Source organism: Spermophilus citellus (genome assembly GCF_964194105.1).
Source record: "Spermophilus citellus genome assembly, chromosome: 7".
NCBI lineage: Eukaryota > Metazoa > Chordata > Mammalia > Rodentia > Sciuridae > Spermophilus > Spermophilus citellus.
Genome location: NC_138188.1, coordinates 60,395,800 through 60,421,440, shown reverse-complemented (window position 1 = coordinate 60,421,440; position 25,641 = coordinate 60,395,800). Strand labels below are relative to the sequence as shown.

Below are 25,641 nucleotides of genomic sequence, written 5' to 3'. Positions count from 1 at the left end.
AACACATGAATTTAATAAATCAAACTCAGAGCATCAATATTTAATATGGTATAATTAATTCAAGTCATCAAATATTTACATCTCTTCCATGTAAAAATAATAATATATAAAAAAATGATACATGGGTATGTTTTGTATTTGAAGAAATAATCTTGTTTTTTAAATGTTCATTTAGTGACAAAAGACTAGGTTATCTGACAGTACCTCTAATCATAGTATTTATTTTTATAAAATATTTTATTTTACCAAATATTTTATCAGGCAATCTGTGCACAACGAGGCTGCTGCTGGAGGCCACAGAATGACTCTGTTGTTCCTTGGTGCTTCTTCGCGGATAACCATGGCTATACTGCCGAAGAATCAACCACAAGCAGTACTGGTAAGAAGTGCTATGTCATGATGACTGAATATAGTGCATTCCTAGTGAAAAAAAAAAAAAAAAAAAAAAACGTACTTTCAAGTTTTTCTTTGGAAAATATTGTAAATAACATGAAATAAGTACATACTGAAATGTTCAAGTTGATTATACTATTTATTATTTTCCATGATTTTATCTTCCAAATTAAAAAAACCCTCATGTTTGTGATGAATATAATTATGACAATATTTAATAGTTGTTAATACAATTAGAAATATTCAAATATTTAATAGCTGTTTATCTTTACGACTAAATTCATTCATCCTTGTTTGTTTTCTTTGTTTAAGGACTTGAAACCAAATTAAACAGGATAGCTTCTCCTACACTATTTGGAAAGGACATTAATAACGTCCTCCTTACAACCCAAAGTCAGACACCCAATCGTTTCCGGTTCAAGGTTCGTTTTTTTCTATTTCTAAAGAAAATTTGATAATTAAAAATGTTCTATGAACACACTCTTTACCTTATCCATACATTTTCCTTCATAAGAAATATTTATTGCAAGGCAAATAATTAATTAAACTAGTTACTCCAAATCTCTGAGCCTGTTTGTTCAAATATAACTTAAGAATAATAGCTTCTCCTGCCCTTACTTTGAAGAATTTAAATAACATAATCCAGGTAAAATATTTAACCTATTGTCTTCAGGAGAATATGTACTCCATTGATAATAATATTTTTTAATTTCAAATTTTGTGACAAAATATTAGTTTAAAACATAATTTGAAGAAAAATGTTAATAGTGCTGTGAATGTAACTTTTATTTATTATTTTTAGAGCTAGGTTTTACTACTTCCTTTTATGCTTGGTTTTACTACTTCCTATTGCATTTTGCTTAATTGATCTTTTTTTTTTTTAAGTTTGGAAATTGAAACAGCACCATGTACTTTGAATACTTGTTTACTTGTGTTTTTGGAAAAATTTCACAAGAATTGAGTTATTTTGAAATTTTATTTATTCATCTATTTTGGTGAATATAGGTATTGAACCCATAGCATCATGCATAGTAGGTAATTGTTCTACCATACATATAACTTCAGCCCTAAGATTTAAGTACATTTAAAAATTCTAAGACACTATCTAAGGAGGTAAACATTAAAGAACACTAAGAATAATTTAATTCACAGGGCTAAAGTTATTTTCTAGTTGGTGCCTGCATTTCTAATGCAAAAATTGAACACTGTCTTAAAACTAAGTAATGCTAATTTCTTTAAATCTTTGCAGATTACAGATCCAAATAGTAGAAGATATGAAGTTCCTCATCAGTTTGTAAAAGAATTTACTGGACCCACATCTTCTGAAACACTGTATGATGTACAAGTTCAAAAAAATCCTTTCAGTATCAAAGTTATTAGGAAAAGCAATAGCAGAATTTTGTAAGTACTGATTTTAATTTACATTTATTATGAATTTAAAAACTGGAATGTCAATGTCAATGTACAAAGAATAAATTTTCTCCCCAAAGAAAGTGAGATAGAACTTTTTAAAGATTATGATTTCAAGGGAGTTTTCCTTTCTGTGCATGCAACATACTAAATATAAATGAGAAAATGCCAATTCCAGCCAAGCAAAGATAGAGGTGGAGAGAATCACCCACCTAATTACTGCCTTGCCTATATTTTTGCATATATAAAATTTTTCCGTGTTCTGTCCTAATTAATCTGTTAATAACCTGCAGGATCACATGGTTTCTATTTACCGACTAGTAATTAATATTAAATTTTCTTGTACATGTTAAATATCACTTGAACACCTTCATTTTGAATGTATTGACTGGGGATGGGGGTTAATTGGTGGAAGGAACTGAGTAATTTCCTGTAAATTTTTTCAAGATAAATATTCTTCCATTCCTAAGAAATGTTAATTGTAAAGTGCAATCTCAGAAATGATTTTCAACGAATATATTTCAAAATTTTTGCAATTAACATTGTTCTATATTATAAAAATATTAAATCCTAAGAGAAATAAGCCAGGCATGGAGGTAAAAATGCTGTACAATTTCACTTTAAAGAAGCAAAGAGTGAAATGGTGGTTACAAGGGCCTGGGAAGAGGTGCAGAATAAAAAGATTGTGGAAAAGTGTTAGATAGTAAAAACAGTTTTCAAAGTCTATTGCACAGCATTGTGAATTTAGTAGACAATAATTTAATGTATCCTTCAGAACTAATAGAGGCCAGATGCTCACACAACACAAAAATAGTAAAATGTATGATGATGGCTGTGTTAAATAGCTTGATTTACATTCAATAATGCACTTAAAATTTTCACATTGTATTAAATAAATGCATAAAATTATAATTTACCAACAAAAATGAAAAGTCTTAAATGCAAGTTAGTATTCCCTCCTCCTCCTCCTCCTCCTCCTCCTCCTCCTCCTCCTCCTCCTCCTCCTCCTCCTCCTCCTCCTCCTTCTCCTCCTCCTCCTCTTCCTTCTCCTCCTCCTCCTCCATATTAGGGATTGAACTCAGGGGCACTTAACCATTGAGCCACATCCTCAGCCCTATTTTGTATTTTATTTAGAGACAGGGTCTCACTGATTTGCTTAGTGCCTCACTGTTGCTCAGTCTGGCTTTGAACTCATGATCCTCCAGCCTCAGCTTCCCAAGCCGCTGGGCATGCACCACCATGCCTGGCCAATTAGCATTTCTTTTAGTATATATCTGGCCTGCATAAAATATGAAATGATATTTATATTTGTAAAAAAAATCAATTTGAAGCTAATTATAACATAATGTTAGATGTTTAAAAGCCAGTATAATGTTTAATTATAAATCTCAGTCATGGGAACAAGGAAGAACTCAGTTTGAAATATTGTCTATCTACTGTTTACCTCCATGAAAATAAACATGAATTTATTTTCCCAGTATGTGTTATCTGTGAAATGGGGTTAATAATGTTGATTATGCTTTAGGGTTGTGATGAAGATTAAAGGAAAGAATACATGTGAAAAAATTGCTTTAATGAAACTGTGTTGATGCAGCAAACAATCCCTGGTTGCAGGGTTATTTGTATGTCCTTAAAAGGTATCCAAGCAAAAGACTGACATCTTTAAAATGAAATATTCTGTATACTATTAATAAAAACCCATATTTGGTATAACATTTTTTATGTTTCTATGTAATTTGTTTTTTTCGTTCATGATTTAGATTTGATACCAGCATTGGTCCCCTGGTGTACTCTGACCAATATTTACAGATTTCAACCAGACTTCCCAATGAATATATTTATGGAATTGGAGAGCATATTCATAAGAGATTCCGTCATGATTTATATTGGAAAAGATGGCCAATATTTACTCGGGATCAACTTCCGGGTGATGTAAGAAATTATCTTTCTTGTTATAAATAAAATCATTACATTGAAGCAGTTGATATTTTAAAATAGCTAAACTATTTTAAGCTATCATTTATTTGACATTACCAAATAAATTATTCAGGTATTAGTAACATATAATCCAGAATTATGTTTGTTGTAGGGGTGAGGACAGGTAGCTAAATCCTAAATTGGCTCAGTGATGGATAGATTTTTGTGAATGTTTCAACAGGCATTTCCTATTTATGAATGTTTTATTTTGACTTTCATATTTATATTTTATCATTCTTTTTTTCAATTACCCTTGTATTCAAACCCATTAAGCTAGAATAGTTTCAAACATCATGTTGCACAATATTTTATGTGATTTGGTGTTTTCCTATCTTTTGAACACCAAAGTGCACTCTTGTCCCCTTCTTCTGAACATAACATGTGATTATCTTCCATAACTTTGAATTACTGCAAGCCAGTTGTGTTTCTTTTTACTTACTGAAACTTAGGGTGGTTTATCCTTTATACAATGTATCATTGAGGGCTCAGCCGAAGTCTCCCTCATATAAAAACCTTAGTGCATCAATAATCACCATGCTTGATTTCTTATATTTTTGTCTCCTCTTCTAGAATTTGAGATGCTTGAGGACAAAGACTATAGTCATTAAATAACATTTTTTAATGATGCTTTTGATTTTTTAAATGTCAGTGCTATTTCATTCTCCAAAATGAACAAGTAAATGATTGTTTTAAGGAGCTTCACTTGGTACTGAGCTATTAATAAATTCTACCAATTTTTATTTATAACATGACTATCTGTAATAACCCCCGGGCTAAAATCCTCATCCCTACTTTACATCCATTCTTTTCTTTAAACTTCCACATCCAATCAGTTAAGAAGTGTCTCTCCTTACACCTTTCAGTGTCTATACAGTTTGCATCCACTACTTCTATTGTTCATCAGCAATCAACAAATATATGCAAAAGTTCTATGAGGATAGTCATCCATTAGTTTGTTGTGCATACATGAGGTGTAATGGATGTACATGTTATTATGTCCTCATAAATAATATATTAAAACATATTTAATTATAAAATACATAAAAATGCAAAAGACCTATTAAAATAATATGTATGCTGTATATCTCATATGTTAATATAAAATTACTAATTAAAACAATTTAAAAAACTTGTGCCTAAGTTTGATATGATACAAATAATGAAGAATATTGGTATAGAGATACAGGGGGCAAGTTACAGAAACAAATGAACTTATAAAGGTCATTTTAATATACTTAATCATTACTTTAAAATTTTAATTTTCAAATGTTTGCTTTCTAGAATAATAATAATTTATATGGCCATCAGACATTCTTCATGTGCATTGAAGACACTTCTGGAAAGTCATTTGGTGTTTTCTTAATGAACAGCAATGCAATGGGTAAGATTGATCTTTCTGATAACATGCTTAGATGAAATTATCTTGACATGTTTAACTGTTTTTATTCCAATCATTGATATTGGATTCCAGAGTAAACTCTATTATAAATGACCTTAGGACGCAAAATTATTGTAAGTAGGTTTTGAAATTAGTGAGACAATAGATTTTTGCATATCAGTGTTTCTATTTTTGGGAGAGTATGCTATGCTTTGACATACAGGTGCTTTCTTTTCCCTTCAGAGCAACACAAAAACATATTCACACAAATTAGTTTTCTCATCCCCACAGCCTCATTTGTCATGATAAGATAATATGCTTCTCCAAATATAAAAAAGAAATATCTCTATGGGGATAGAAATAAGAAAGAGTAATATTTTAGCTTATTATACTTCAAATGATGTAGAATCTTTTGCTTTTTTAATGTTGTAAAGTAGAATATCTATTTAATAGGTGAGTCAGTGTTAATAAAATGTTACAAAAAGTAATGTTCCTGCAGGAGCAGTATATTACATGGAGACCAAGTCAATTATATGTAAGGAAGTTAAATTAAAAACCTTAATATTTTTTCTTCTTAGAAATTAATATGTGTGCTGTGATCTCTCAAGGAGTCTTGAATTGAAATGAGTAATTGAGATGCAGTTTTAGAAAAACAGTGTTTTTGCTGTTAAGAGGTCTAATCCTCTTATTCATGGTGGCATTCTATTTTTCTACTACAGTATTCCTGAATTCAATGTTAGGTTTCTTTTTAATTATTTAAAATAGTGTGAAATAATATGACTTATATAAAATATTTTAAATGTACATTGAAATTGCTTTATTATTAAGTATCTTTTTCACCATTTAAATATATTTCACCAATTTTTATTTTACAGAGATTTTCATCCAGCCTACTCCAATAGTAACTTATAGAGTTACTGGTGGCATTCTGGACTTTTATATCTTCCTAGGAGATACTCCAGAACAAGTAGTTCAACAGTATCAAGAGGTAAGTTTCAAGCCTATTTTTAAAAATTATTTTGTTATATTTTTTCTTTGTCTAGCATGTCCACATATTTGAATAACTTTTCTTTATGTATCAGGGACCTCTTAGCTAAACACATCTGGGAAAAGGAAATTATTTTTAATAAGATTCAAGGACCATAACTGTTTTAAAAACCTTCTTTTCGTGATATACTACTTTTTTTTTTTTTTTTTAAAGAGAGAGAGAGAGAGAGAGAGAGAGAGAGAGAGAGAGAGAGAGAGAGAGAGAGAGAGAATTTTTAATATTTATTTTTTAGTTCTCGGCGGACACAACATCTTAGTTTGTATGTGGTGCTGAGGATCGAACCCCGGCTGCACGCATGCCAGGCGAGCGCGCTACCGCTTGAGCCACATCCCCAGCCCCTGTGATATACTTCTTATTTTATAATTCTACTTCCAAAACTTAACTCTAAGAAGTAATACCTGTCAAAAAAAAAAAAAAACTCTGAGAAAAGAATCTAAGACTCTGAGTTGAGACTAGTTAGAATTTTACCCAGTTAGTTTACTAATTATGTCTGAAAAATTCCAAATCTATTCATAAATGTGAATTTTGGAAAATAATCACAGAAATATTTACAATCTCTTTAATTTAAAATTGTAATTATCATTCTGGACTTTCATACAAAGAGAAATTCTATGTGTGATACTTGTATGTCCAAACAATGTATTTTTCTTTAAAAAAAAAAAAATCAACTGACATTTTAACTGCACGCAGTGGTGTATGCCAGTAATTCCAATGGCTCGGGAGGCTGAGACAGGAGTTCAAAGCCAGCCTCAGCAATGGTGAGGAGCTAAACAACTCAGTGAGACCCTGTCTCTAAATAAAAAATATAAATTAAGGCTGGGGAATGTGGTTGAGTGTCCTTGAGTTTAATTTCTGGTACTTGCCTCCCCACCCACCAAAAAAAAAAAAAAAACTGACATTTTGATTGTCAAACATTAGTTCCTGTAGCTCATTATTACATGCTGAGCCAAATTTGTGGTAAACAATAGTTGAGTTTTAGTACTATTGAATATCTGAATATACCATATATATGACATAATGATATATTTTCTTACAATATTTTATGGGTAGACTTGCTGAGGCTTGAATATAGCACTATAAATCACTGCTGAATTTAAATGACTCAAATTGTGTAGAAAATAGGCAGAAAAAAAATTAAATTTTATTTGAAGAAAAAAGAAATTATCTTCTCTATATATTGCCAACATCATTTTTAGTATGTTAAATTTTAAATAGATTTCATTTGAGTGGCTAGATGGTTTTATCAGTTTTAAAAACCATGCATGAATACAAAGTATTAGATAAATAGGAGATAGTTAATGGGAAAATACATATTTTAAATACTTATGCAAAATATTAAATTTATAATGTATATATGTATGTGCAGTATGTGTGTATATACTATACATGTATATGTACACATATGTATCATATCTATAAGAAGAAATTTCAATCACATGTCCAAGTATTTAAATAATTCTATGAAATATGAAATATTTAGGAATATAGTTGATGGGCTGGGGATGTGGCTCAAGCGGTAGCGCGCTCGCCTGGCATGCGTGTGGCCCAGGTTCGATCCTCAGCACCACATACAAATGAAGATGTTGTGTCTGCCAATAACTAAAAAATAAATATTAAAAAAAATTCTCTCTCTACTCTCCCTCTCTCTCTCTCTCTCACTCTCTCTTTAAAAAAAAAAGGAATATAGTTGGAAAATGAATACTTTTGTTTGGAGATTTATTAGACATGAAATTATTTTAAAGATAAATTTAATATTTCTTTGTATGGATAAAAATAAGCATGAGCAATTTTTAAAAAAATTTGCATTATAGTTTTTAAGCTATAGATTATAAGGAAATCATGGGTATATATATATTTTATATACATGTATATGTACATATATATGTATTTTTTTGGTCTAAAGAGAACTATTATGCCTAGTTAGATTATTTGTCATAAAGTAACCTAAATCCAAAGTTTCAATAAACAATTTTATAGCAACTATATCTTTATTTCCACATACAATTTTTTTTTAATTTTTGTTTTTATTGATTATTTAAAGCATTACATAGCTCATGATATATCATCTTTCATACATTTGACTCAAATTGTGTTTTGAACTCCCATTTTCACCCCAAATACAGATTGCAGAATCACATCTGTTACATATTCACATTTTTACATAATGCCATATTAGTGACTGTTATATTCTGCTACCTTTCCTATCCCCTACTATCCCCCCTCCCCTCCCCTCCCCTCCCATCTTCCCTCTCTACCTCCCCTGCTGTTGTTCAATTCTCTCCCTTTTTTTCCCTCCCCCTTGCCCCTCATAACCTCTTATAATTTTATGTATCATTGAAGGTCTCCTACCATTTCCATATGCTTTCCCTTCTCTCTCTGTTTCTCTCCCCCCATTCGTCTTTGTTTACTGTAGTCTTTTCCTCATGCTCTTCCTTCCTGTTCTGTTCTTAGTTGTTCTCTTTATATCAAAGCAGACATTTGGCATTTGTTTTTTAGGGCTTGGCTAGCTTCGCTTAGCATAATCTGCTCTAATGCCATCCATTTCCCTGCAAGTTCTATGATTTTGTCATTTCTTAGTGCTGCATAATACTCCATTGTGTATAGATGCCACATTTTTTTTATCCATTCATCTATTGAGGGGCATCTAGATTGGTTCCACAGTCTAGCTATTGTGAATTGTGCCGCTATAATCATTGATGCAGCCATATCTCTATAGAGCGCTTTTTTAAGGTCCTCAGGGAATAGTCCGAGAAGTGCGATAGCTGGGTCAAATGGTGGATCCATTCCCAGCTTTCCCAGGAATCTCCATACTGCTTTCCAAACTGGCCTCACCATTTTGCAGCCCCACCAGCAGTGTACAAGTGTACCCTTTTCCCCACATCCCCGCCAACACTTGTTGTTGTTTGACTTCATAATGGCTGCCAATCTTACTGGAATGAGATGGTATCTTAGGGTGGTTTTGATTTGCATTTCTCTAATTGCTAGAGATGGTGAGCATTTTTTCATGTACTTGTTGATTGATTGTATGTCCTCCTCTGAGAAGTGTCTGTTCAGGTCCTTGGCCCATTTGTTAATTGGGTTATTTGTTATCTTATTGTTTAATTTTTTGAGTTCTTTGTACATTCTGGATATTAGGGCTCTATCGGAGGTGTAGGGGGTAAAAAATTTTCCCAGGATGTAGGCTCTCTATTTACCTCTTTTATTGTTTCTCTTGCTGAGAAAAAACTTTTTAGTTTAAGTAAGTCCCATTTGTTTATTCTTGTTGTTAACTCTTGGGCTATGGGTGTCCTATTAAGGAAGCCAACTTTTTCTTCTATCAGACGCAGTGTCTCTGATTTGATATCTAGCTCCCTGATCCATTTTGAGTTAATTTTTGTGGATGGCGAGAGAAAGGGATTCAATTTCATTTTGTTGCATATGGATTTCCAATTTTCCCAGCACCATTTGTTGAAGATGCTATCCTTCCTCCATTGCATCCACATACAAATTTGTGTCTTATTCTGTGATGAGAAAATGATGCTTTCTTGCAATTCTGCACTGGGCTTGCTTTGACCACTATGGAAATGAGGGGAGAAGGGGATCTATTTGGCCTAGGAAGAAGAAAAGCGGCCAAGACACTGCATGTGACAAATTCTAGGCAGTAACTGGTTGCAAACCTTGTAGAACATGTATTTTGTGTAACTTTTTTGAAAACTTGAAAAGAAATATCTGTCAAAAGGCCAAGTCTGTTGGTACACACCTGTAATCCCGGAGACTCAGGAAAGTGAGGCCAGAGAATTGCAAGTTCAAAGCCAGACTCAGCAATTTAGCAAGGCCCTATTGTGTAGTACTTTGTGTAGAAAGTAGGCCTACTTTTTACACAAAACAAATTAGTGAGACCCTGTTTCAAAATAAATAATAAAAGGGCTGGGCAATGCAAAAAATTATGATTGTAATGCACTCCTCTATTGTGATGTATATAAGAAATAATAAAAAATAAATTAAAAAAAAAGGGCTGGGGATGTTGCTCAGTGGTTAAGCACCCCTGAGTTCAATCCCTGGCACAAAACAAAAATCAAAAAACAAACAAATTAACTAAAAAGGAAATAAATGACAAAATGTAAGGGAATACAAATTGCAAACTGCAATTTTAAACAAGTTTTTGTCTGCAATGATGAATGATGATGTTTTTGTCCTAATGGGAGGTGGAGGTACCCTGGGAAAATTTCCCTTTCATTCTATTATATTTTATTTGATATCTTTTTATTCTTTGCTTTCCCCTTCTATGATTAGACAAAATATATTTTGTCGAATATTACTTTCTTGAGTGCTTCATTTTCTAATTTTTTTTTGTATGTGGGGGGGACAAGGTTTGAACTCAGGGGCACTGGACCACTGAGCCACATGCCCAGCCTTGTTTTGTATTTTATTTGTAGACACGGTGTCACTGAGTTGCTTAGCACCTCACTTTTGCTGAGTCTGGCTTTGAACTTGCAATCCTCCTGCCTCAGCTTCTCCAGCAGCTGTGATTACAGTTGGGTGCCACTGTGCCGGGCCATCATTTTCTAATTTTTAATGAAAAATAACAAATGAGGCACAGAACATAAATTTCTTAAATGTTTCACAAACAAAATTCTAACAATATTTAGGAAACATTTTTAAATGCAGGTAATAATAAATATTTACAATATATAATTAAGTAAATTCTAGATATATAGCAGAATAAAAAGCTCTTTAGTTACTAATGCTGAATGAATTTCTCTTTATTGAAACTAATTTAATGTCAACTTACCTCAAGCTCATTGGACTACCAGCAATGCCTGCCTATTGGAGTCTTGGATTCCAACTGAGTCGCTGGAATTACAAATCATTAGATGTAGTGAAAGAAGTAGTGCAAAGAAACAGGGAAGCTGGCATACCTTTTGTAAGTAGAACGCAGGGTTTATGGGGATTTAAATATATCTTAAGCATTGCCATAAAATAACAAATGTAGTGAATTTTAGGATATCATATATGATATACCCATAGATGTATATGGTTTTAAAGCTAGTTTTTAATGGTGAAGTCTATTTAATCTCCTAACATAATTCCCACTTTTTTTGAAAGTTAAAAGTATATATTTTCGAAAAGTGATCAGAAGTTATAGAACTGAATATGTTTAACAGTTAACAAAATCACATGATTTTTAAAAATAGACCTGATTTTAGAATTCATGTCTTTGAAAAATGATTTCCTGAACTCTGCAGGTTTTTGTTTGCTGTGCAATGAATATCACATGTATAACCTAATAAAAATCTAGTCATCACAGAGAAAAATGTGAATATTCATTTAAAGCTTTTACTTTTAAGAACTAGAAAAACTAGTTTTCTAAGCAATATCTCTTCTTAGATCATGATATAAGAGATGTTGATTTATTTTTAATAATTATATATACATATATAATACAAGTTTATTGGCTTTAAAGATTGTAATTAGTTGTTCTTTCAGTATGATTGATTGAAACACACTGTGTTAATTTTCAGGATACACAAGTCACTGACATTGACTATATGGAAGACAAGAAAGACTTTACTTATGATCAAGTAGCCTTTAAAGGGCTCCCTGAATTTGTTGAAGATTTGCATAACCATGGGCAGAAATACGTTATTATCTTGGTAATGATAAATTATACATTAGAATATTTTTAACATTTGTAGGTTAATAGGTTTTCTATAGTCTCTTCTTTCTGTTTTTAGGACCCTGCAATTTCTATTGGGAAACGTGCTGATGGAACACCATATGAAACTTATGAGAGAGGAAATGCACAGAAAGTGTGGGTGAACAAGTCAGATGGAATTACCCCAATTATTGGAGAGGTATATTATGATATCCATTACACTTGTGTGACTCCTGTTTTCTGTTAATCAACAGGATCTTTCTGTATGCTTGTGTGTGTGTGTTTGCTTTTATTTTTGGATTTTATATTTTAATTGTGGTAAGGAATTATAGACAGAGAATATATTTTAATAATCTTTAAATAATTCCATCATACAGAAAGTAAATAGACATCACATTTAAAGACTATAATAAAAAATTGTAACTAATAAATTATGATTTATTTATTACTATTTTAGATTCTCACAAAAATACTGAGAGGTCTATTCATCTATTTGACATAAAATAATTGCAAATAAAATTTGAATACTAAGCACCTATAAAATGAGCATTAAATTGTAAAAATTTACCTATAACACAATAAAAATATATATTATTAAAATTCTTTGCATGCGGCAACCAAATTTTAGAAAAGTGAAACGACTTATACAAAGTCACACAACTAATGAGGAACAAAGGCAGAAATGTGCCTAGCTCTCAAATGTATGTATTTAACCCAAATGAATATCCTTTTGGTGGCAATTTTGTAAGACATGTTGAAAAGCAAAACAATATCTAGACACAATAAGTAAGCGATTCCACTTCTGTAACTTAACAAAAAAATAAATAAAATGGGAAACAAAAATATCAATTTAAAAACGTGTCTAGAATAGCATTATTTACTATAATGAAGAATATTCTAGTTTTTTATTTTCTTTTTAGTACCAGTGGACCCAGTGGTTCTTTAGCACTGAGGACCACCTCAATCCTTTTGAAAAATTTATTTTAGAAGAGGTCTCCCTAAATTGCCCACGCTGGCCTTGAGCTTGCCATCCATAGGCTTCCTAATAGCTGGGATTACAGTGTATGTCCCTGAGCCTGGCTCCTATCACTTCTTAGTGCATTTGTTAAATTTTCTTTAGAGAGATCTCCTTGAATAATATGAGCCCATTAGAACCAAGTTTTCCTACACCTGATGCCTATTAATATTTCATGGAATATAATTTTTGGAGATCTATTCTGTTGAGCAATTCAGGAGGCTGAGACAGGTGGGTCAAAGTTAAGGGCCAACCACAGCAACTTAGTGAGGCCCTAAGCAATTTGGTAAGACCCTGTCTCAATATAAAAAATAAAAAAGGCTGGGAATGCAGTTCAGTGGTAAAGCACCACCGATTTCAATCCCTTGTGCAAAAAAAAAAAAGGTTTATCTGTTGGTTATGGCCACATCAGCCAGCCAGTCAGTAGTGATTATTTGGATATAAACACTATATTTATCCCAATTAATTTAAAATTGAATTCTTCTTGCTTAATGTAGTTATTGGATGCAATAAGTAAATTAATGTAAAATAATTTGGAGGAGCATAAATCACAAAGAGGTAGCATAATATGTTTTGTGTTTACCAGCATGGACTAAGGAATAAAATTACCTTGGTTGGAGTTCTTGCTACATTAGTTCTTAGTAGTGTAACTTTGAACAACATGCTTAACTTTGCTGTGCATAACTTTTCTCATCCACAAGGTGAATTTACATATGGCAGTTACCTTACTTGTAAAGTGATGATAAAAGTAGTACCTACCCCACCTCCTAAATTCACAATGAAGATTATATGTTAAAAATTGTAAAAATGATTTAATGCTTGGAATAGTGGCCTAGCATACATTTAGTATCATAGTGACAATGTGGATAAGACATAAATATAAAAGATATTATTTACCTGGATTTCTTGGAAGCAAATTTCTGTAGAAATGAACTATGTGCTTTGTTTTATTCAGATGGGAATGTATTTATATATGTATATATACATATAGTTTGTGTGTGTATGTACTTTTTAATCTAATATACAAGGAGGCTGAGAAATAAATTTAGCTACAGTAAAAGTAGTAGCCTTAGGGTTGGGAGGTGGAGCATAGGAGGATTAGATGAGCTCTAGATATGGCAAAGGGGTGGGAGGGGCAGGGAGGGGACATGGGGGGTAAAAAAGATGGTGAAATGAGAAGGATATCATTACCCTAAGTACATGTATGAAGACACAAATGGTGTGAATATAGTTTATATACAACCAGAGATATGAAAAATTGTGCTGTATATGTATAATATGAATTGTAATACATTCTGTCATATATTAAAAATACAATAAAATAAATGAAAAATAAATAAAAAAGTAGCAGCCTTATCCAAAGTTCTTTTATATTTTCCTTCTTAAATGCCTTATGATATTCCTCTTTTTTTTAACTGTTTTTACTTAAACACATCTAGAAATAGGCCTGAGAATATAATGAAAGCATATCGTGTATGCCTAAAAAAATATACAATATTAAAATTTTAATAATTTTTACAATACACAACTCAATTAATTTAAAAATCCACTATGTATTTGTACTTTTATTTATGTATTTATGTGAATAATGTGTTCATGTAGGTATGGCCAGGATTATCTGTATATCCTGATTTCACTAATCCAAACTGCATAAATTGGTGGGCAAATGAATGCAGTGATTTTTATCAAACCGTGAAGTATGATGGACTTTGGATTGTAAGTAGTCTAAAAGTGTCATTTTGGTCAATGAACATAGAATAATTTAGCTATAAAAAAGCAACAAGCTCTATTTTTCTAATATATTCAACATAAAAGTAAAAGCTTTTAATGTTTTCTAGAACCTGTAAATATTAAATTTGGTATCTTCATAGGTTAGAGAGGAACAATAAGAAATACAAATTGAGATGTTTTTTCTGTAGAAACGTACTTTATAGAATAAATTTAACTTTTTAAATTGAAGTGTTGAATTTTATAGCTAATAATTTATCTTTAAAATGTTAATCAGATTGAGGATAAACCTGTAGAAATTCATAAACCTATCTGCAATTTCAAAAACATTAATGTAAGTCTGCAATAGTCAAGCAGTATCAATCTGAATGTCTTCACTCTTTAGAAACTTTTAGTAAGCCATGGAATAAAACAAATCAGAATTGGCAGTAAGTTGTGTTTCATATCAAGAAACAACAAGAAACAAAATACTAGATGACTTGTGCAGTTATTAAAGGAAAACACAAGTGTTTGGATGTTTCTTGGAATGAAGTTTTATTTCTATAACTATAAATAGCTAGTTACTAAACTTATTTATGGTATAAAGAAATATTGGATGATAGTTAATCCTTAGGTTATGGCAAATGTAACTCCATTATGTGAAAGAAACCATTATGATCCTGAAATTCTATATTTTAGGAAAAACATTTAATGAGCTTGAACATAGAACAACATTGACTTTGTTCAAAAGTATTACAACTGAATGAAATCCTGGAGAGACATTCTGGACCATATGCTTTTTGGGTTTTAGGTCCATAGTATTTCTATGTCCTTGAAATGCTAATTATTTATTTAGTCGAATTTTAATTATAAATTGATTTATTTAATAAATTATTTATTTTGCAAGTATTTATTTGGGACCATCTGTATATCAAATATGTTGGGAAAAATACAAATATGGAAAAATTAGGTGTTTTTCTGATAAAATGGAATTGAGTAAAGAATGAGCATTATCTTTGAATTTCTATGATGTTATTGATAGAATGAAAATAGAGGTTTTTGTTTTTTTCTTTTTTTTTTTTACGTAAAATCAGCAAAATCACACTGCCAACACTTAGCTACAGAAAGTAATAATTTTAAAAAAATCTTATGTCATTGAGCTTTATTTTTCATTTTAGCTATTAAATTATGAATTTAAAAAATTCTATAGATTTTTTTCCTGCATATGAAACACTTTGGTTTATTAGAACCGTAATAATTATAATTGATAATTTAGAAACAGTGAAAGAGACTTTGTGCTGTAGAAAGAAACAAAGAATACTCCATTTTCTATATAATCAGAGAATGGGATTCATCTTCAAAGGCAGGAGAGTATGAAATGGAGAAGATATCAGGAAAAAAAAAAGTTTTTCCAGCACTACTGTTAATATAGGAACATTTAAATTAATCTTTATAAAGATGCTTAGGTTATGAGTTGTCAGAATATGATCAAGCTCACTTGGGGTTCCTTAAAAATCTTCCCATATTCGAGGAGGTTGTACTATTTGAATTAGAATACTGAAGACTTTTTGCATTTTTTTTTCCATTTCCAGTCTCTCAGGAGCAAAGACAGGAACTTGGTCTACACAAATAGTGTTGATAGTCATGTGCTTAGCATATCATAGAAACTAAATAAATGTGATCCAAAACATAATTATGTTGAATAAATTAATGTGCTAGGAATGTGTGTGTAACGATTGAAACTCAAAGAAGACACTCATACAACCATTTAGAAAAAGGGTGAAAAACTTAATATTTAAATTAATGTGTTTCATGTTCAATGAAAATTACTTAAGTGAAATTCATTTGGGTGTCTAAAATATCTCAAGCTGGCTGATATACTTCTGTGAGATGGTATTTAAATTCTGCTTATTTTTAGGTTGGTAGCTTGGATGTACCTCAGGGATAAAAGAACTTTGTGGTTCCCATTGATAAAGTATTTTTTAAAAATCAGAGAATTTTTTTCTTGTGTGACATAGAATTATTTAAAATCTGCTGATTTTCATTTTTATATCCTTTTAGGACATGAATGAAGTTTCCAGCTTTGTTCAAGGTTCAACAGAAGGGTGCAGTGAGAATAGTTTGAATTATCCACCCTTTACTCCTGGTAAATTTCATTTGGTTAACTAGAAGTCTTAATTGAGAATAGTTTTCATGTTAACTGGTAAATTCTAGCATATGTTTACAAATCAAAATCTTTGATCTATTTTTTAAAACATGAAATCAATATGAAATATAAGATTATATTTAAATAAACTTTCTACTGTAGAGATTTAAAATGAGTCTATGAGTATATGATGCATAATATAGATGTGTATGCTTCCATACTCCCATTAATGGCTATTTTTCCATGTATTTATTTGTTATTTAAGTTAGGAAATATTATTTCACTGGCATTTATCAATATAAATGTAAAGCTAATAGTTTCTCCAAGCTCAGTAAGAGTACAGGATAAGGATATAATTATAATTTATTTTAATTCATTATAGTTTTTTTATTTAAGACATGTTTCTTATGTGCTTTCTCTAAGATATTCTTGACAAACTCATGTATTCTAAAACACTTTGCATGGATGCTCTGCAAAACTGGGGGAAACAATATGATGTTCACAGCCTGTATGGATACAGCATGGCTATAGCCACAGAGAAGTAAGTATCATTCATTCAGAAACTCTTTTTGTATTTGTCTAGAAATATATTTTTTGTAATTTATCAATATAGTTAGAAAATAACAAGGGTAAGAAAAAAAAGAAAATAATAATTTCATGCTAAAAATTTGTCAGTAGAAGTATCAGTTCTATTACTAATAGTCATAAATTTGGTCCATAGTTATTCATCACTATGTGGTCTATGTATTTAATTGGACCCTTGTTATTACATCATCATTTGTTGATCAGATTTAAATTGTCCTTCAATATTTTGATTTAGCTTGTCAACTCTAAGTATATTTTTTTAATTTTTTTTTTGGGGGGGAAGGGGTACTAGGGGCACTCGACCACTGAGCCACATCCCCAGCCCTATTTTGTATTTTATTTAGATACAGGGTCTCACTGAGTTGCTTAGTGCCTGGAAGTTGCGGAGGTTGGCTTTAAATTTGCAGTCCTCCTGCCTCAGCCTCTGGAGTCACTGGGATTACAGGCGTGTGCCACTCAGTATTATAATTGTTTTCTAAGCAATTGACTTGAGCCAAAGGTGCTCCTAAAACAGGTCCTTGATTATTTTCTGAAATCAAGTGTTTCAATCAAAATTAAAGTGTAATTTCTAAGTAGTATTTTTCCAAGTACTTTTTTAATGCAATAAAGTAAAAAATTTACTTGATATAAAACTAAGGAAGCAGATCATCATATGTTTAAATATTATATAAGGTTCTATAATGCAGTAGTCAATAAAACATAGGTTCAATTCTTAATATATTCATAATTTTCTTATAATTAAATAACTGTGATTGAGTGTTAATTCAAATCCATGCTTTGCTCATCCCAAATCACACCATAATGTTAAAGTTTTGTACATTATTTTCATAGTGTTGCATTACTTTTGTATTTATACTTACCACAGTATTATATGTTTGCATTATTTAAATTAATAAAATCTATATTTAATCCAAAATAATTAAAACAGTAATGTGGAAAAAGCATCTGGAAATATCATATTTTTTCTAAGGTATCCTGAATAAGTTTATATGTTAAATTAAAGTTTTCTATTTTTTCTCAATAATTTGGCACTAATAAAAAAACTATCAATAACAGGCACCATTAGAGATTAAAATGAATAATGCTAATAATTGTTGCTGGTAGTTAACTTCTAGATAATAAAAAAATTAAAATGCTACATACACATAAGCTTTAACTTATGCTATAACTGCCTGATAACACTTGGAAATGTAAACACTAAGGTATGATTAGTCATTACTCTATAGAAAGAGTATTACATTTAAGTTCAGATTATAAACTTTGTATTTATGAAAGGATTTCAATGATTTTAAACAATATATTACCAATTCAAATATTGAGTAGATGCCATGGGCTTTTGATTTGGTAAAGAATGAGTGAAGTCTTTCAAAATCTCATTGTTTCTAAAAAATATTCTTCTGTATTTGATCACGATATATTTAAATTAGTAAGTATTGATAGGCTAATAAAATTGATATAAACTGTTGAGAAAAATCTCTTAAATATTATGAATTGGCTCAGAGAATATTCAAATTATATTTGAAACTAAAGTTTTAAAATTAGCAAATATCAGTTTTATTTTAAGGTAAATCTTATTAATTTTGTTTCATTTTAAGAGCTGTAGAAAAAGTTTTTCCTAATAAGCGAAGCTTCATTCTCACCCGGTCAACTTTTGCTGGATCTGGACATCATGCTGCACATTGGTTAGGAGATAATACTGCTTCTTGGGAACAAATGGAATGGTCTATCGCAGGAATGCTAGAGTTCAGTTTGTTTGGAACACCTTTGGTAAGGCAGCTCAATACAGTGCTATATATATTTATAAAAGCCAAAAAAATATTAGATTTCTTATCATTTTTCGTCATGATGATGGAATCCAGGAACTTATTTTTGACAGGGGGTACTGGGGAATGAACTCAGGGGTACTCGACCGCTGAGCCACATCCCCAGCCCTACTTTGTATTTTATTTAGAGACAGAGTCTCATTGAGTTGTTTAGTGCCTCCTTTTTTGCTGAGGCTGGCTTTGAACTGATGATTCTCCTGTCTCCTGAGCTGCTGGGATTACAGGCATGCACCACCCTGCCTGACTTGAATCCAGGAATTTGTATGTGCTAGGCAAATACTCAGTCACAGAGCTGCATTCTTAGCACCAGCACATAAACTTGTAATGGCATCTTTAATGCTTTTTTGGTAAAATTATTTAAAAGGATATTACAGGAATAATTTCAATCTTCATTCTTTAGGAATTTATGAGAAAAATGAAATTTTGACATCTATATCATTCAAACCATTACAGTAGGGAAAATGGAATTAACAAAACTTTATTATGGAAACTAATTCAGAAGATAAATATAAATAAATTATGGAAAAGAATTATATTTAAAAGTTTTTATAATCAGTTTAGATTCACACAGAAAATAAAGCTACTTTTTTTACCTAAAAAGATAAAAGAAATTCAGCACAATCTCTAATTATGTCAAGCAAAAATATTATATAATGTTAATATTAAAAATCACAGAGAATCGTTTCATTTAAACATGTAAAGTATATTTGGAGATTTTGGTGAAGTATTTATTCTTTCTTTCATGTGTAGAAATTACACCAGCACCAAAAAGTTAAGTGAACAGTCAATTAAGATCCCCCTACCACCATCTTGCACTTGGAAATTAAAAAGCACATTATCATATTATTCAGCTGAAAACCAAACTGAATGTAAATGCAAAAAAAAAAGCAATAAAAAAGAACCTTTTAGCTGAATGTTAACAATTATGTTTCTTATCAAATCTTGTGTTACTTCAGATATATTAGTGTAAAATAAGAATGATAACCTCAAATACTTAATTAAAAACAAAAAGACTTTGTTAATATTAAGTAGTGATCTAAAGAAAGGTGTATGTAACAAAAATAAGACATATTAATGCAATTAAAGCAAAGTGTTTTCAGAAATAATTTCAAAAATTATAATACAAAGGTGGTTCATTGAAAACTTAAATAAATACATGCATTTATAGCATGTTTTGTCAAAAAGAAAAAAATATTAGAATGTATTTTAATACCAAATGTTATTGATTGTACAAATTAAGAAACAATAACCAGAACAGCTTAGTAAATGAATTTAAGCTCTACCATATTAATTAACAATAAATTCACAATATAAAGGGTACGCATTTTCCCAAATTATAATCAAAATTCAGTGCATGAGAATTTTCCCTACTCGATAATGCAATGGTGTTTACCACAATGATGTGGATGTTCAAATGCATTAATATGTTAAAATAAGACAGAAGCACATGCATATATGTAAATTTGTTAAATGACAGTATTATCCTTGATCTGTGAGGAAAGTGTCAAGTAGTTATATGAACAATTTAACATACTTTTAGAAAACAAAATAAAATGAACCTATTTCTTATACTATGTATAAAAATCAATACCATTTCTATCCCCATTCTCTCCCACTCCTTTTACTCCCCTCTACCTAATCTAAAGTAACTCTATTCTTTCTTAGCCCCCCTCCATTGTGAATTAGCATCCACATTTCAGGGAAAACATTTGACTTTTGGTTTTTATGGATTGGCTTATTTCACTTAGTATGATATTATCCAGCTCCAAATGCCATAATTTCATTCTTCTTTAAGTCTGAGTAATATTCCATCATATATATGTGTATATATATATATACATATATATATTTATATGTATATATATATATGTGTGTGTATATATATATATATCTCATATGATATATATCATCATACATATATATGATATATATATCATATTTTTTTATCGATTCTGTTGAAGGACACTTAGATTGGTTCCATAATTTAGCTATTTCGAATTGAGCTGATGGAAACATTGATATGGCTGTATCACTGTAGTAGAATGAATCAGACATTATTACCCTATATACAAATATAACTATATGACTGGTGTGATTCTACATCATGTACAACCAGAAGAATGAAAAATTATACTCCATTATATTTAATGTACCAAAGTGCATTCTACTGTCGTGTATAACTAATTAAAACAAATTTTTAAAATATTTAAAAAATAATACCAAATAGATTAAATACTTTTGTCTTTTAATATTAACTATTTTAGGAAAAAATATAAAGAGATAAATTTATAACATTATATTATAGGAATTACATTTTAAATAGGACACAAAGGGCAAAAATCATATAGGAAATGTTTATAAATTTGATTACTATAAAACTAAAACTTATCAACAGATATTTTACAAAGGAAACTTTATACTAGGAAATAATATATTCAATTCATATAATTAATAAATGATTAAAATGCAATTATAGTATACTGTAAATCTATACAAAATAAGATCAATAGAAAACATAGTAAAAAGTGTATAGCAGGCAATTCCATAGAAAGAATATCTCATATAACTCAATAAAAATTAGAAAAAGATCTCAATTTCCATAGAAGTCAGAAAAAATTAAGTAGAACTTTGGTGATATATTTTTCATGTAGATAGATGAGAAATGTAAAAGTCTGAAAATATCAAGAACTATCAAGAAAATAAACAGTAGGAACATGTATTTATTGCTAATGCTTATACATTTTTATAGCCAGTTCTGATTAAACAATGTATATTTCCAACAAACCAGAAAAATAAATCTATGTGTACCTAATATTTAATAACAGTACTTTATATGTTCATAAGGAAATATATACATCAATTTCATAGGACTGTCTCTCATCATTATGAGATCCCATTCAAAATAGAACCAGGGTAACTCTGCTCTCTGCTCTCTTCTTCTCTTCCTCTCTTGCCCTCTTCCTCTTCTTTCTCTCCTCTCTCTACCCTTTCTCTTTCCCTCTGCTCTTCCTCTGCTCTCTTTCTCTCTGCCTCTCCTTTTCTTCCCGTTTTGGCAGCCCCCCCAATAAATCTCTTGGTTGAAACAAAAAAAAAAAAAATAGAACCAGAGTAACATTAATATAGTTGAATCTTATCAAAAATGAAAAATACAACATGTCATTTATATGGTTAATAAACATGCAAACGACACTTCATATCATTTATTGATACATATAGTACAATGTACTTACATAGAAAAATGAATAAATGATTATAAATAGAAAGTAACTACATTCAATTTAGTATTTTCTGTAGACATCTTGAAGCAAGTCTATTGGAGTGGAACTCAATTTTCTTTAGAATAATTTATTTCATAATATCAATATGAATACATAGTCACAGGCTTTATTCTATCAATTACTCTTATAATAATAATAAAAATTAAAGTTTCATTTTTTATTAAGATGCAAAATATTTTAACACAATAATTTTATCTTTACACATTGAATTAATGATTTTATCAAAAGAAAATTGATAAAAGTAAACACAGGCTAAAAATGTGTAGAGACAGTGGAGACACAAGTATGTAAAACAATGTGGTATTAGAGGCAAAGATGGAGCAAAAACGAAAAATAGGTTCAAAAAGAAATATGTAAAGTTTAGACATAAAATGTGATTCTCTTGGCAAATTTGAGAATTTTAATGTTATAAATAATACATATATTTGTTATTTAGGTTGGAGCAGATATCTGTGGATTTGTGGTTAATACTACAGAAGAGCTTTGCAGAAGATGGATGCAACTTGGAGCATTTTATCCATTTTCTAGAAATCATAATGCTGATGGATATGAGGCAAGTGACTTTTCTTCTCCACAACTATAGGTCTAATTATGTTCTAAATTTGTCTACAGAAGATATGATTTGAAAGATTACAGAATAATTTGCAAAGAATAGTTAGATGTTCTTGTCTCAATGCCCATTTACATTTATATGTACATATATACACACACACATATATAACTATTATATAAAAATCAAGTAAGGAAATCATGAAGCAAAATATAATTATAATGTAAATATTTTATTAAAGCCTCAGTCATAAAAATATGTGTGTTAAATTGCTAGTATTTTAAGTTAGAGTCAAAGATTTTCGAGTATGGATTCTTTGATTCTGGCAATGTAAGTTTCAGGTAACAGTTTTCATACAAATTATACTATTAAGAATCTCCAATTTTTGTTTCATTAAAGGTAAAAATTAAAGACATTTTGCAAAAAAAAAAGATTTTTGAGTCCCAAATTATTCCATAATAAATAAAACCAGAATAAATAGGTTGGGAAAAACAAAACTAAGACTTTGATAGCATGGTTCTGAACTAGTAGTAGCTCCAATACAAGGAAATGTGGAGCTGTTCAGCCAGCCCAGAATTCAGCATGTCATGGTTCCTCATATGTATATTTTTCAGAGAAGGGTAAAGTTCAGTTAAACAATTAAGTTAATGAAATGTGTGCTGTTTAAGAATTATTCAGTATTTACACATTTATTGCCTGCACTTAATTCTTTAAAAAAAAGATGACAACTCCTCATTTTGGCTTCTAAGGTGGCATGAGGGAAAAGAATTAAAAGGGCAAATTGGAGGTTAGCCACTTCCTAATCCATCCAATGATGATGAGTAGTTCACCCAAATGATACTCAGGAGCAATTCATGTCCATAGGAGATCCTGTTATGAATTATATTGTACTTTGTATTAATTGGTGTTTTCCAAGAAGTAGATGGTATGACAGAATTAATGTGTTAGAGATTCATTGATGAAATACTTGTGAAGGACAACAGACAGGAAGTATAAAAATGGGCAGGAGACTTCAAACCACAATTCAGGTCTGAAGCAGGGAAGTTGTCCAGGAAAGAAGGTGATTTGGTAAGGAGAATCACTGACTGCAAGATAGTTTCAGTTTCATTGAGGTCAGATGGGGATGTTTAAGGCCAAGTTGACCACTGAAAGAGTCCTACATCTCCTAGAATAGGTTGTGCAAAGTATTCCTGTCATGAGCATTCAATGGCTGGGAGCAGCCAAAGTGAAACAGAATTTCAGTGTAAATGTAAATGTAAATGCAGAGAAACAGTGGCTGCTATCTTGACTAAATTTCCTAAACGGAGATCTAAATAGGCTTTCTCACAGGTTATCTGAGGAAGTTAGCTAATCTAGACTCTTAGCTGGGGCTCAGTAGAAATGCTGTTCTTCAAAGTTCAAGAGTGCAGACTGGCCAGGTAGCTCTGCTTCCTATATTCCTGGGCCGGTGGACTACCTGGGTTTATTCTAATGGTCGTGACAAGGCACAAGACAGTAAATCCTCAAGCAAGCACATTTTAATACTGTGCTTGATTATGACACACATACTATCATCCCTCTGGCCTAAACCACTTGAGAGATCTGAGCACAACATCAAGTATGGTAAGAACTTGTGATGGTAGGAACACCCTGCTCAATGATAGGGACTACCCATTACATGGCCAAGGATGTCAGTACAATGAAATATTGAAGCCAATAATTAATTCAACCACAACTAACAGGTGAAACTCCTGTTTTGTTTTTAAAAAGTCATCTTCCCTGGGTATATTTGTATCAGAAATTTCTAATGTAAATCTTATTAAATACATAATCAACTAAATACAAATATTTATCACAAACTGTGATGACAAAATAAGGACAATTTTAGCTTTTTATAAGCAAGCTCATATATATTATTTGTGTTTCAGAAATACATGAAAATATTTCTATATCAATATACATTTACATTTTAGCTTTCTTATTTTAATTTCCCTTTTTATCCTATAGCATCAGGATCCTGCATTTTTTGGACAGAATTCGCTTCTGGTCAATTCATCAAGACACTATTTAAATATTCGCTATACCTTATTACCTTTCCTCTATACTCTGTTTTATAAAGCCCATATGTTTGGAGAAACAGTAGCAAGACCGGTTCTTCATGAGTGAGTACTATGTATAAGAATTAAAATATCTTTTAAAATATACTAAGACACACATTGAAAAGATTAGAAGAGATAAATCAATATCAAGTGAATCTATGTTTGCTTATATTTACAGTTTTATATATATATATATATATATATATATATATATATATATAATTTGACAAATAACATAATGATTTTACTAAACATAATTTGTTGGATGGACAACATTAATTATAGAAATGTTACAACTGAATAAAACTTACAAGAAAAACATACATATAATATGTTAGGGAAATTATATCAGTAAGATTAAACACAGAATCATTGAAATTATATCAAGTGTGCATTGTAAAATCATGTAAATATAGATTATAATGTAAAATGCTTAAATAACGTGAATTGTGCTTATACTTGTATAACATGATTACAATAAACCTTTCCTCAAGAAATGACTTAAAGACCTTTTCAAATACGTTTCAAAACTGGAGATTTAAGATGAAAAAGTTTAAAAGGAAGAGAGTAGAATATGAAAGATTTGTGGTATTTGATAAGACTATTTTACAGGAGAAA

The 25,641-nt window shown here is 30.6% G+C and overlaps 1 protein-coding gene across 1 annotated transcript in view; it reads left to right on the top strand.

Annotated features, from left to right (window-relative positions):
- Nucleotides 1-25,641, top strand: part of SI (sucrase-isomaltase) — a gene marked incomplete at both ends in the record, with an annotated part of 84,890 nt that overhangs the window by 6,498 nt on the left and 52,751 nt on the right. The window contains 15 exons of the mRNA XM_081302040.1: nucleotides 262-379; nucleotides 706-815; nucleotides 1,643-1,794; nucleotides 3,564-3,735; nucleotides 5,062-5,161; nucleotides 6,034-6,146; nucleotides 10,984-11,109; nucleotides 11,708-11,839; nucleotides 11,921-12,040; nucleotides 14,459-14,572; nucleotides 16,625-16,709; nucleotides 17,133-17,250; nucleotides 18,890-19,061; nucleotides 22,832-22,948; nucleotides 24,932-25,086. Coding sequence (XP_081158166.1) covers nucleotides 262-379; nucleotides 706-815; nucleotides 1,643-1,794; nucleotides 3,564-3,735; nucleotides 5,062-5,161; nucleotides 6,034-6,146; nucleotides 10,984-11,109; nucleotides 11,708-11,839; nucleotides 11,921-12,040; nucleotides 14,459-14,572; nucleotides 16,625-16,709; nucleotides 17,133-17,250; nucleotides 18,890-19,061; nucleotides 22,832-22,948; nucleotides 24,932-25,086 — 1,904 coding nt within the window. The remainder of the gene's footprint in view (nucleotides 1-261; nucleotides 380-705; nucleotides 816-1,642; nucleotides 1,795-3,563; nucleotides 3,736-5,061; nucleotides 5,162-6,033; nucleotides 6,147-10,983; nucleotides 11,110-11,707; nucleotides 11,840-11,920; nucleotides 12,041-14,458; nucleotides 14,573-16,624; nucleotides 16,710-17,132; nucleotides 17,251-18,889; nucleotides 19,062-22,831; nucleotides 22,949-24,931; nucleotides 25,087-25,641) is intronic.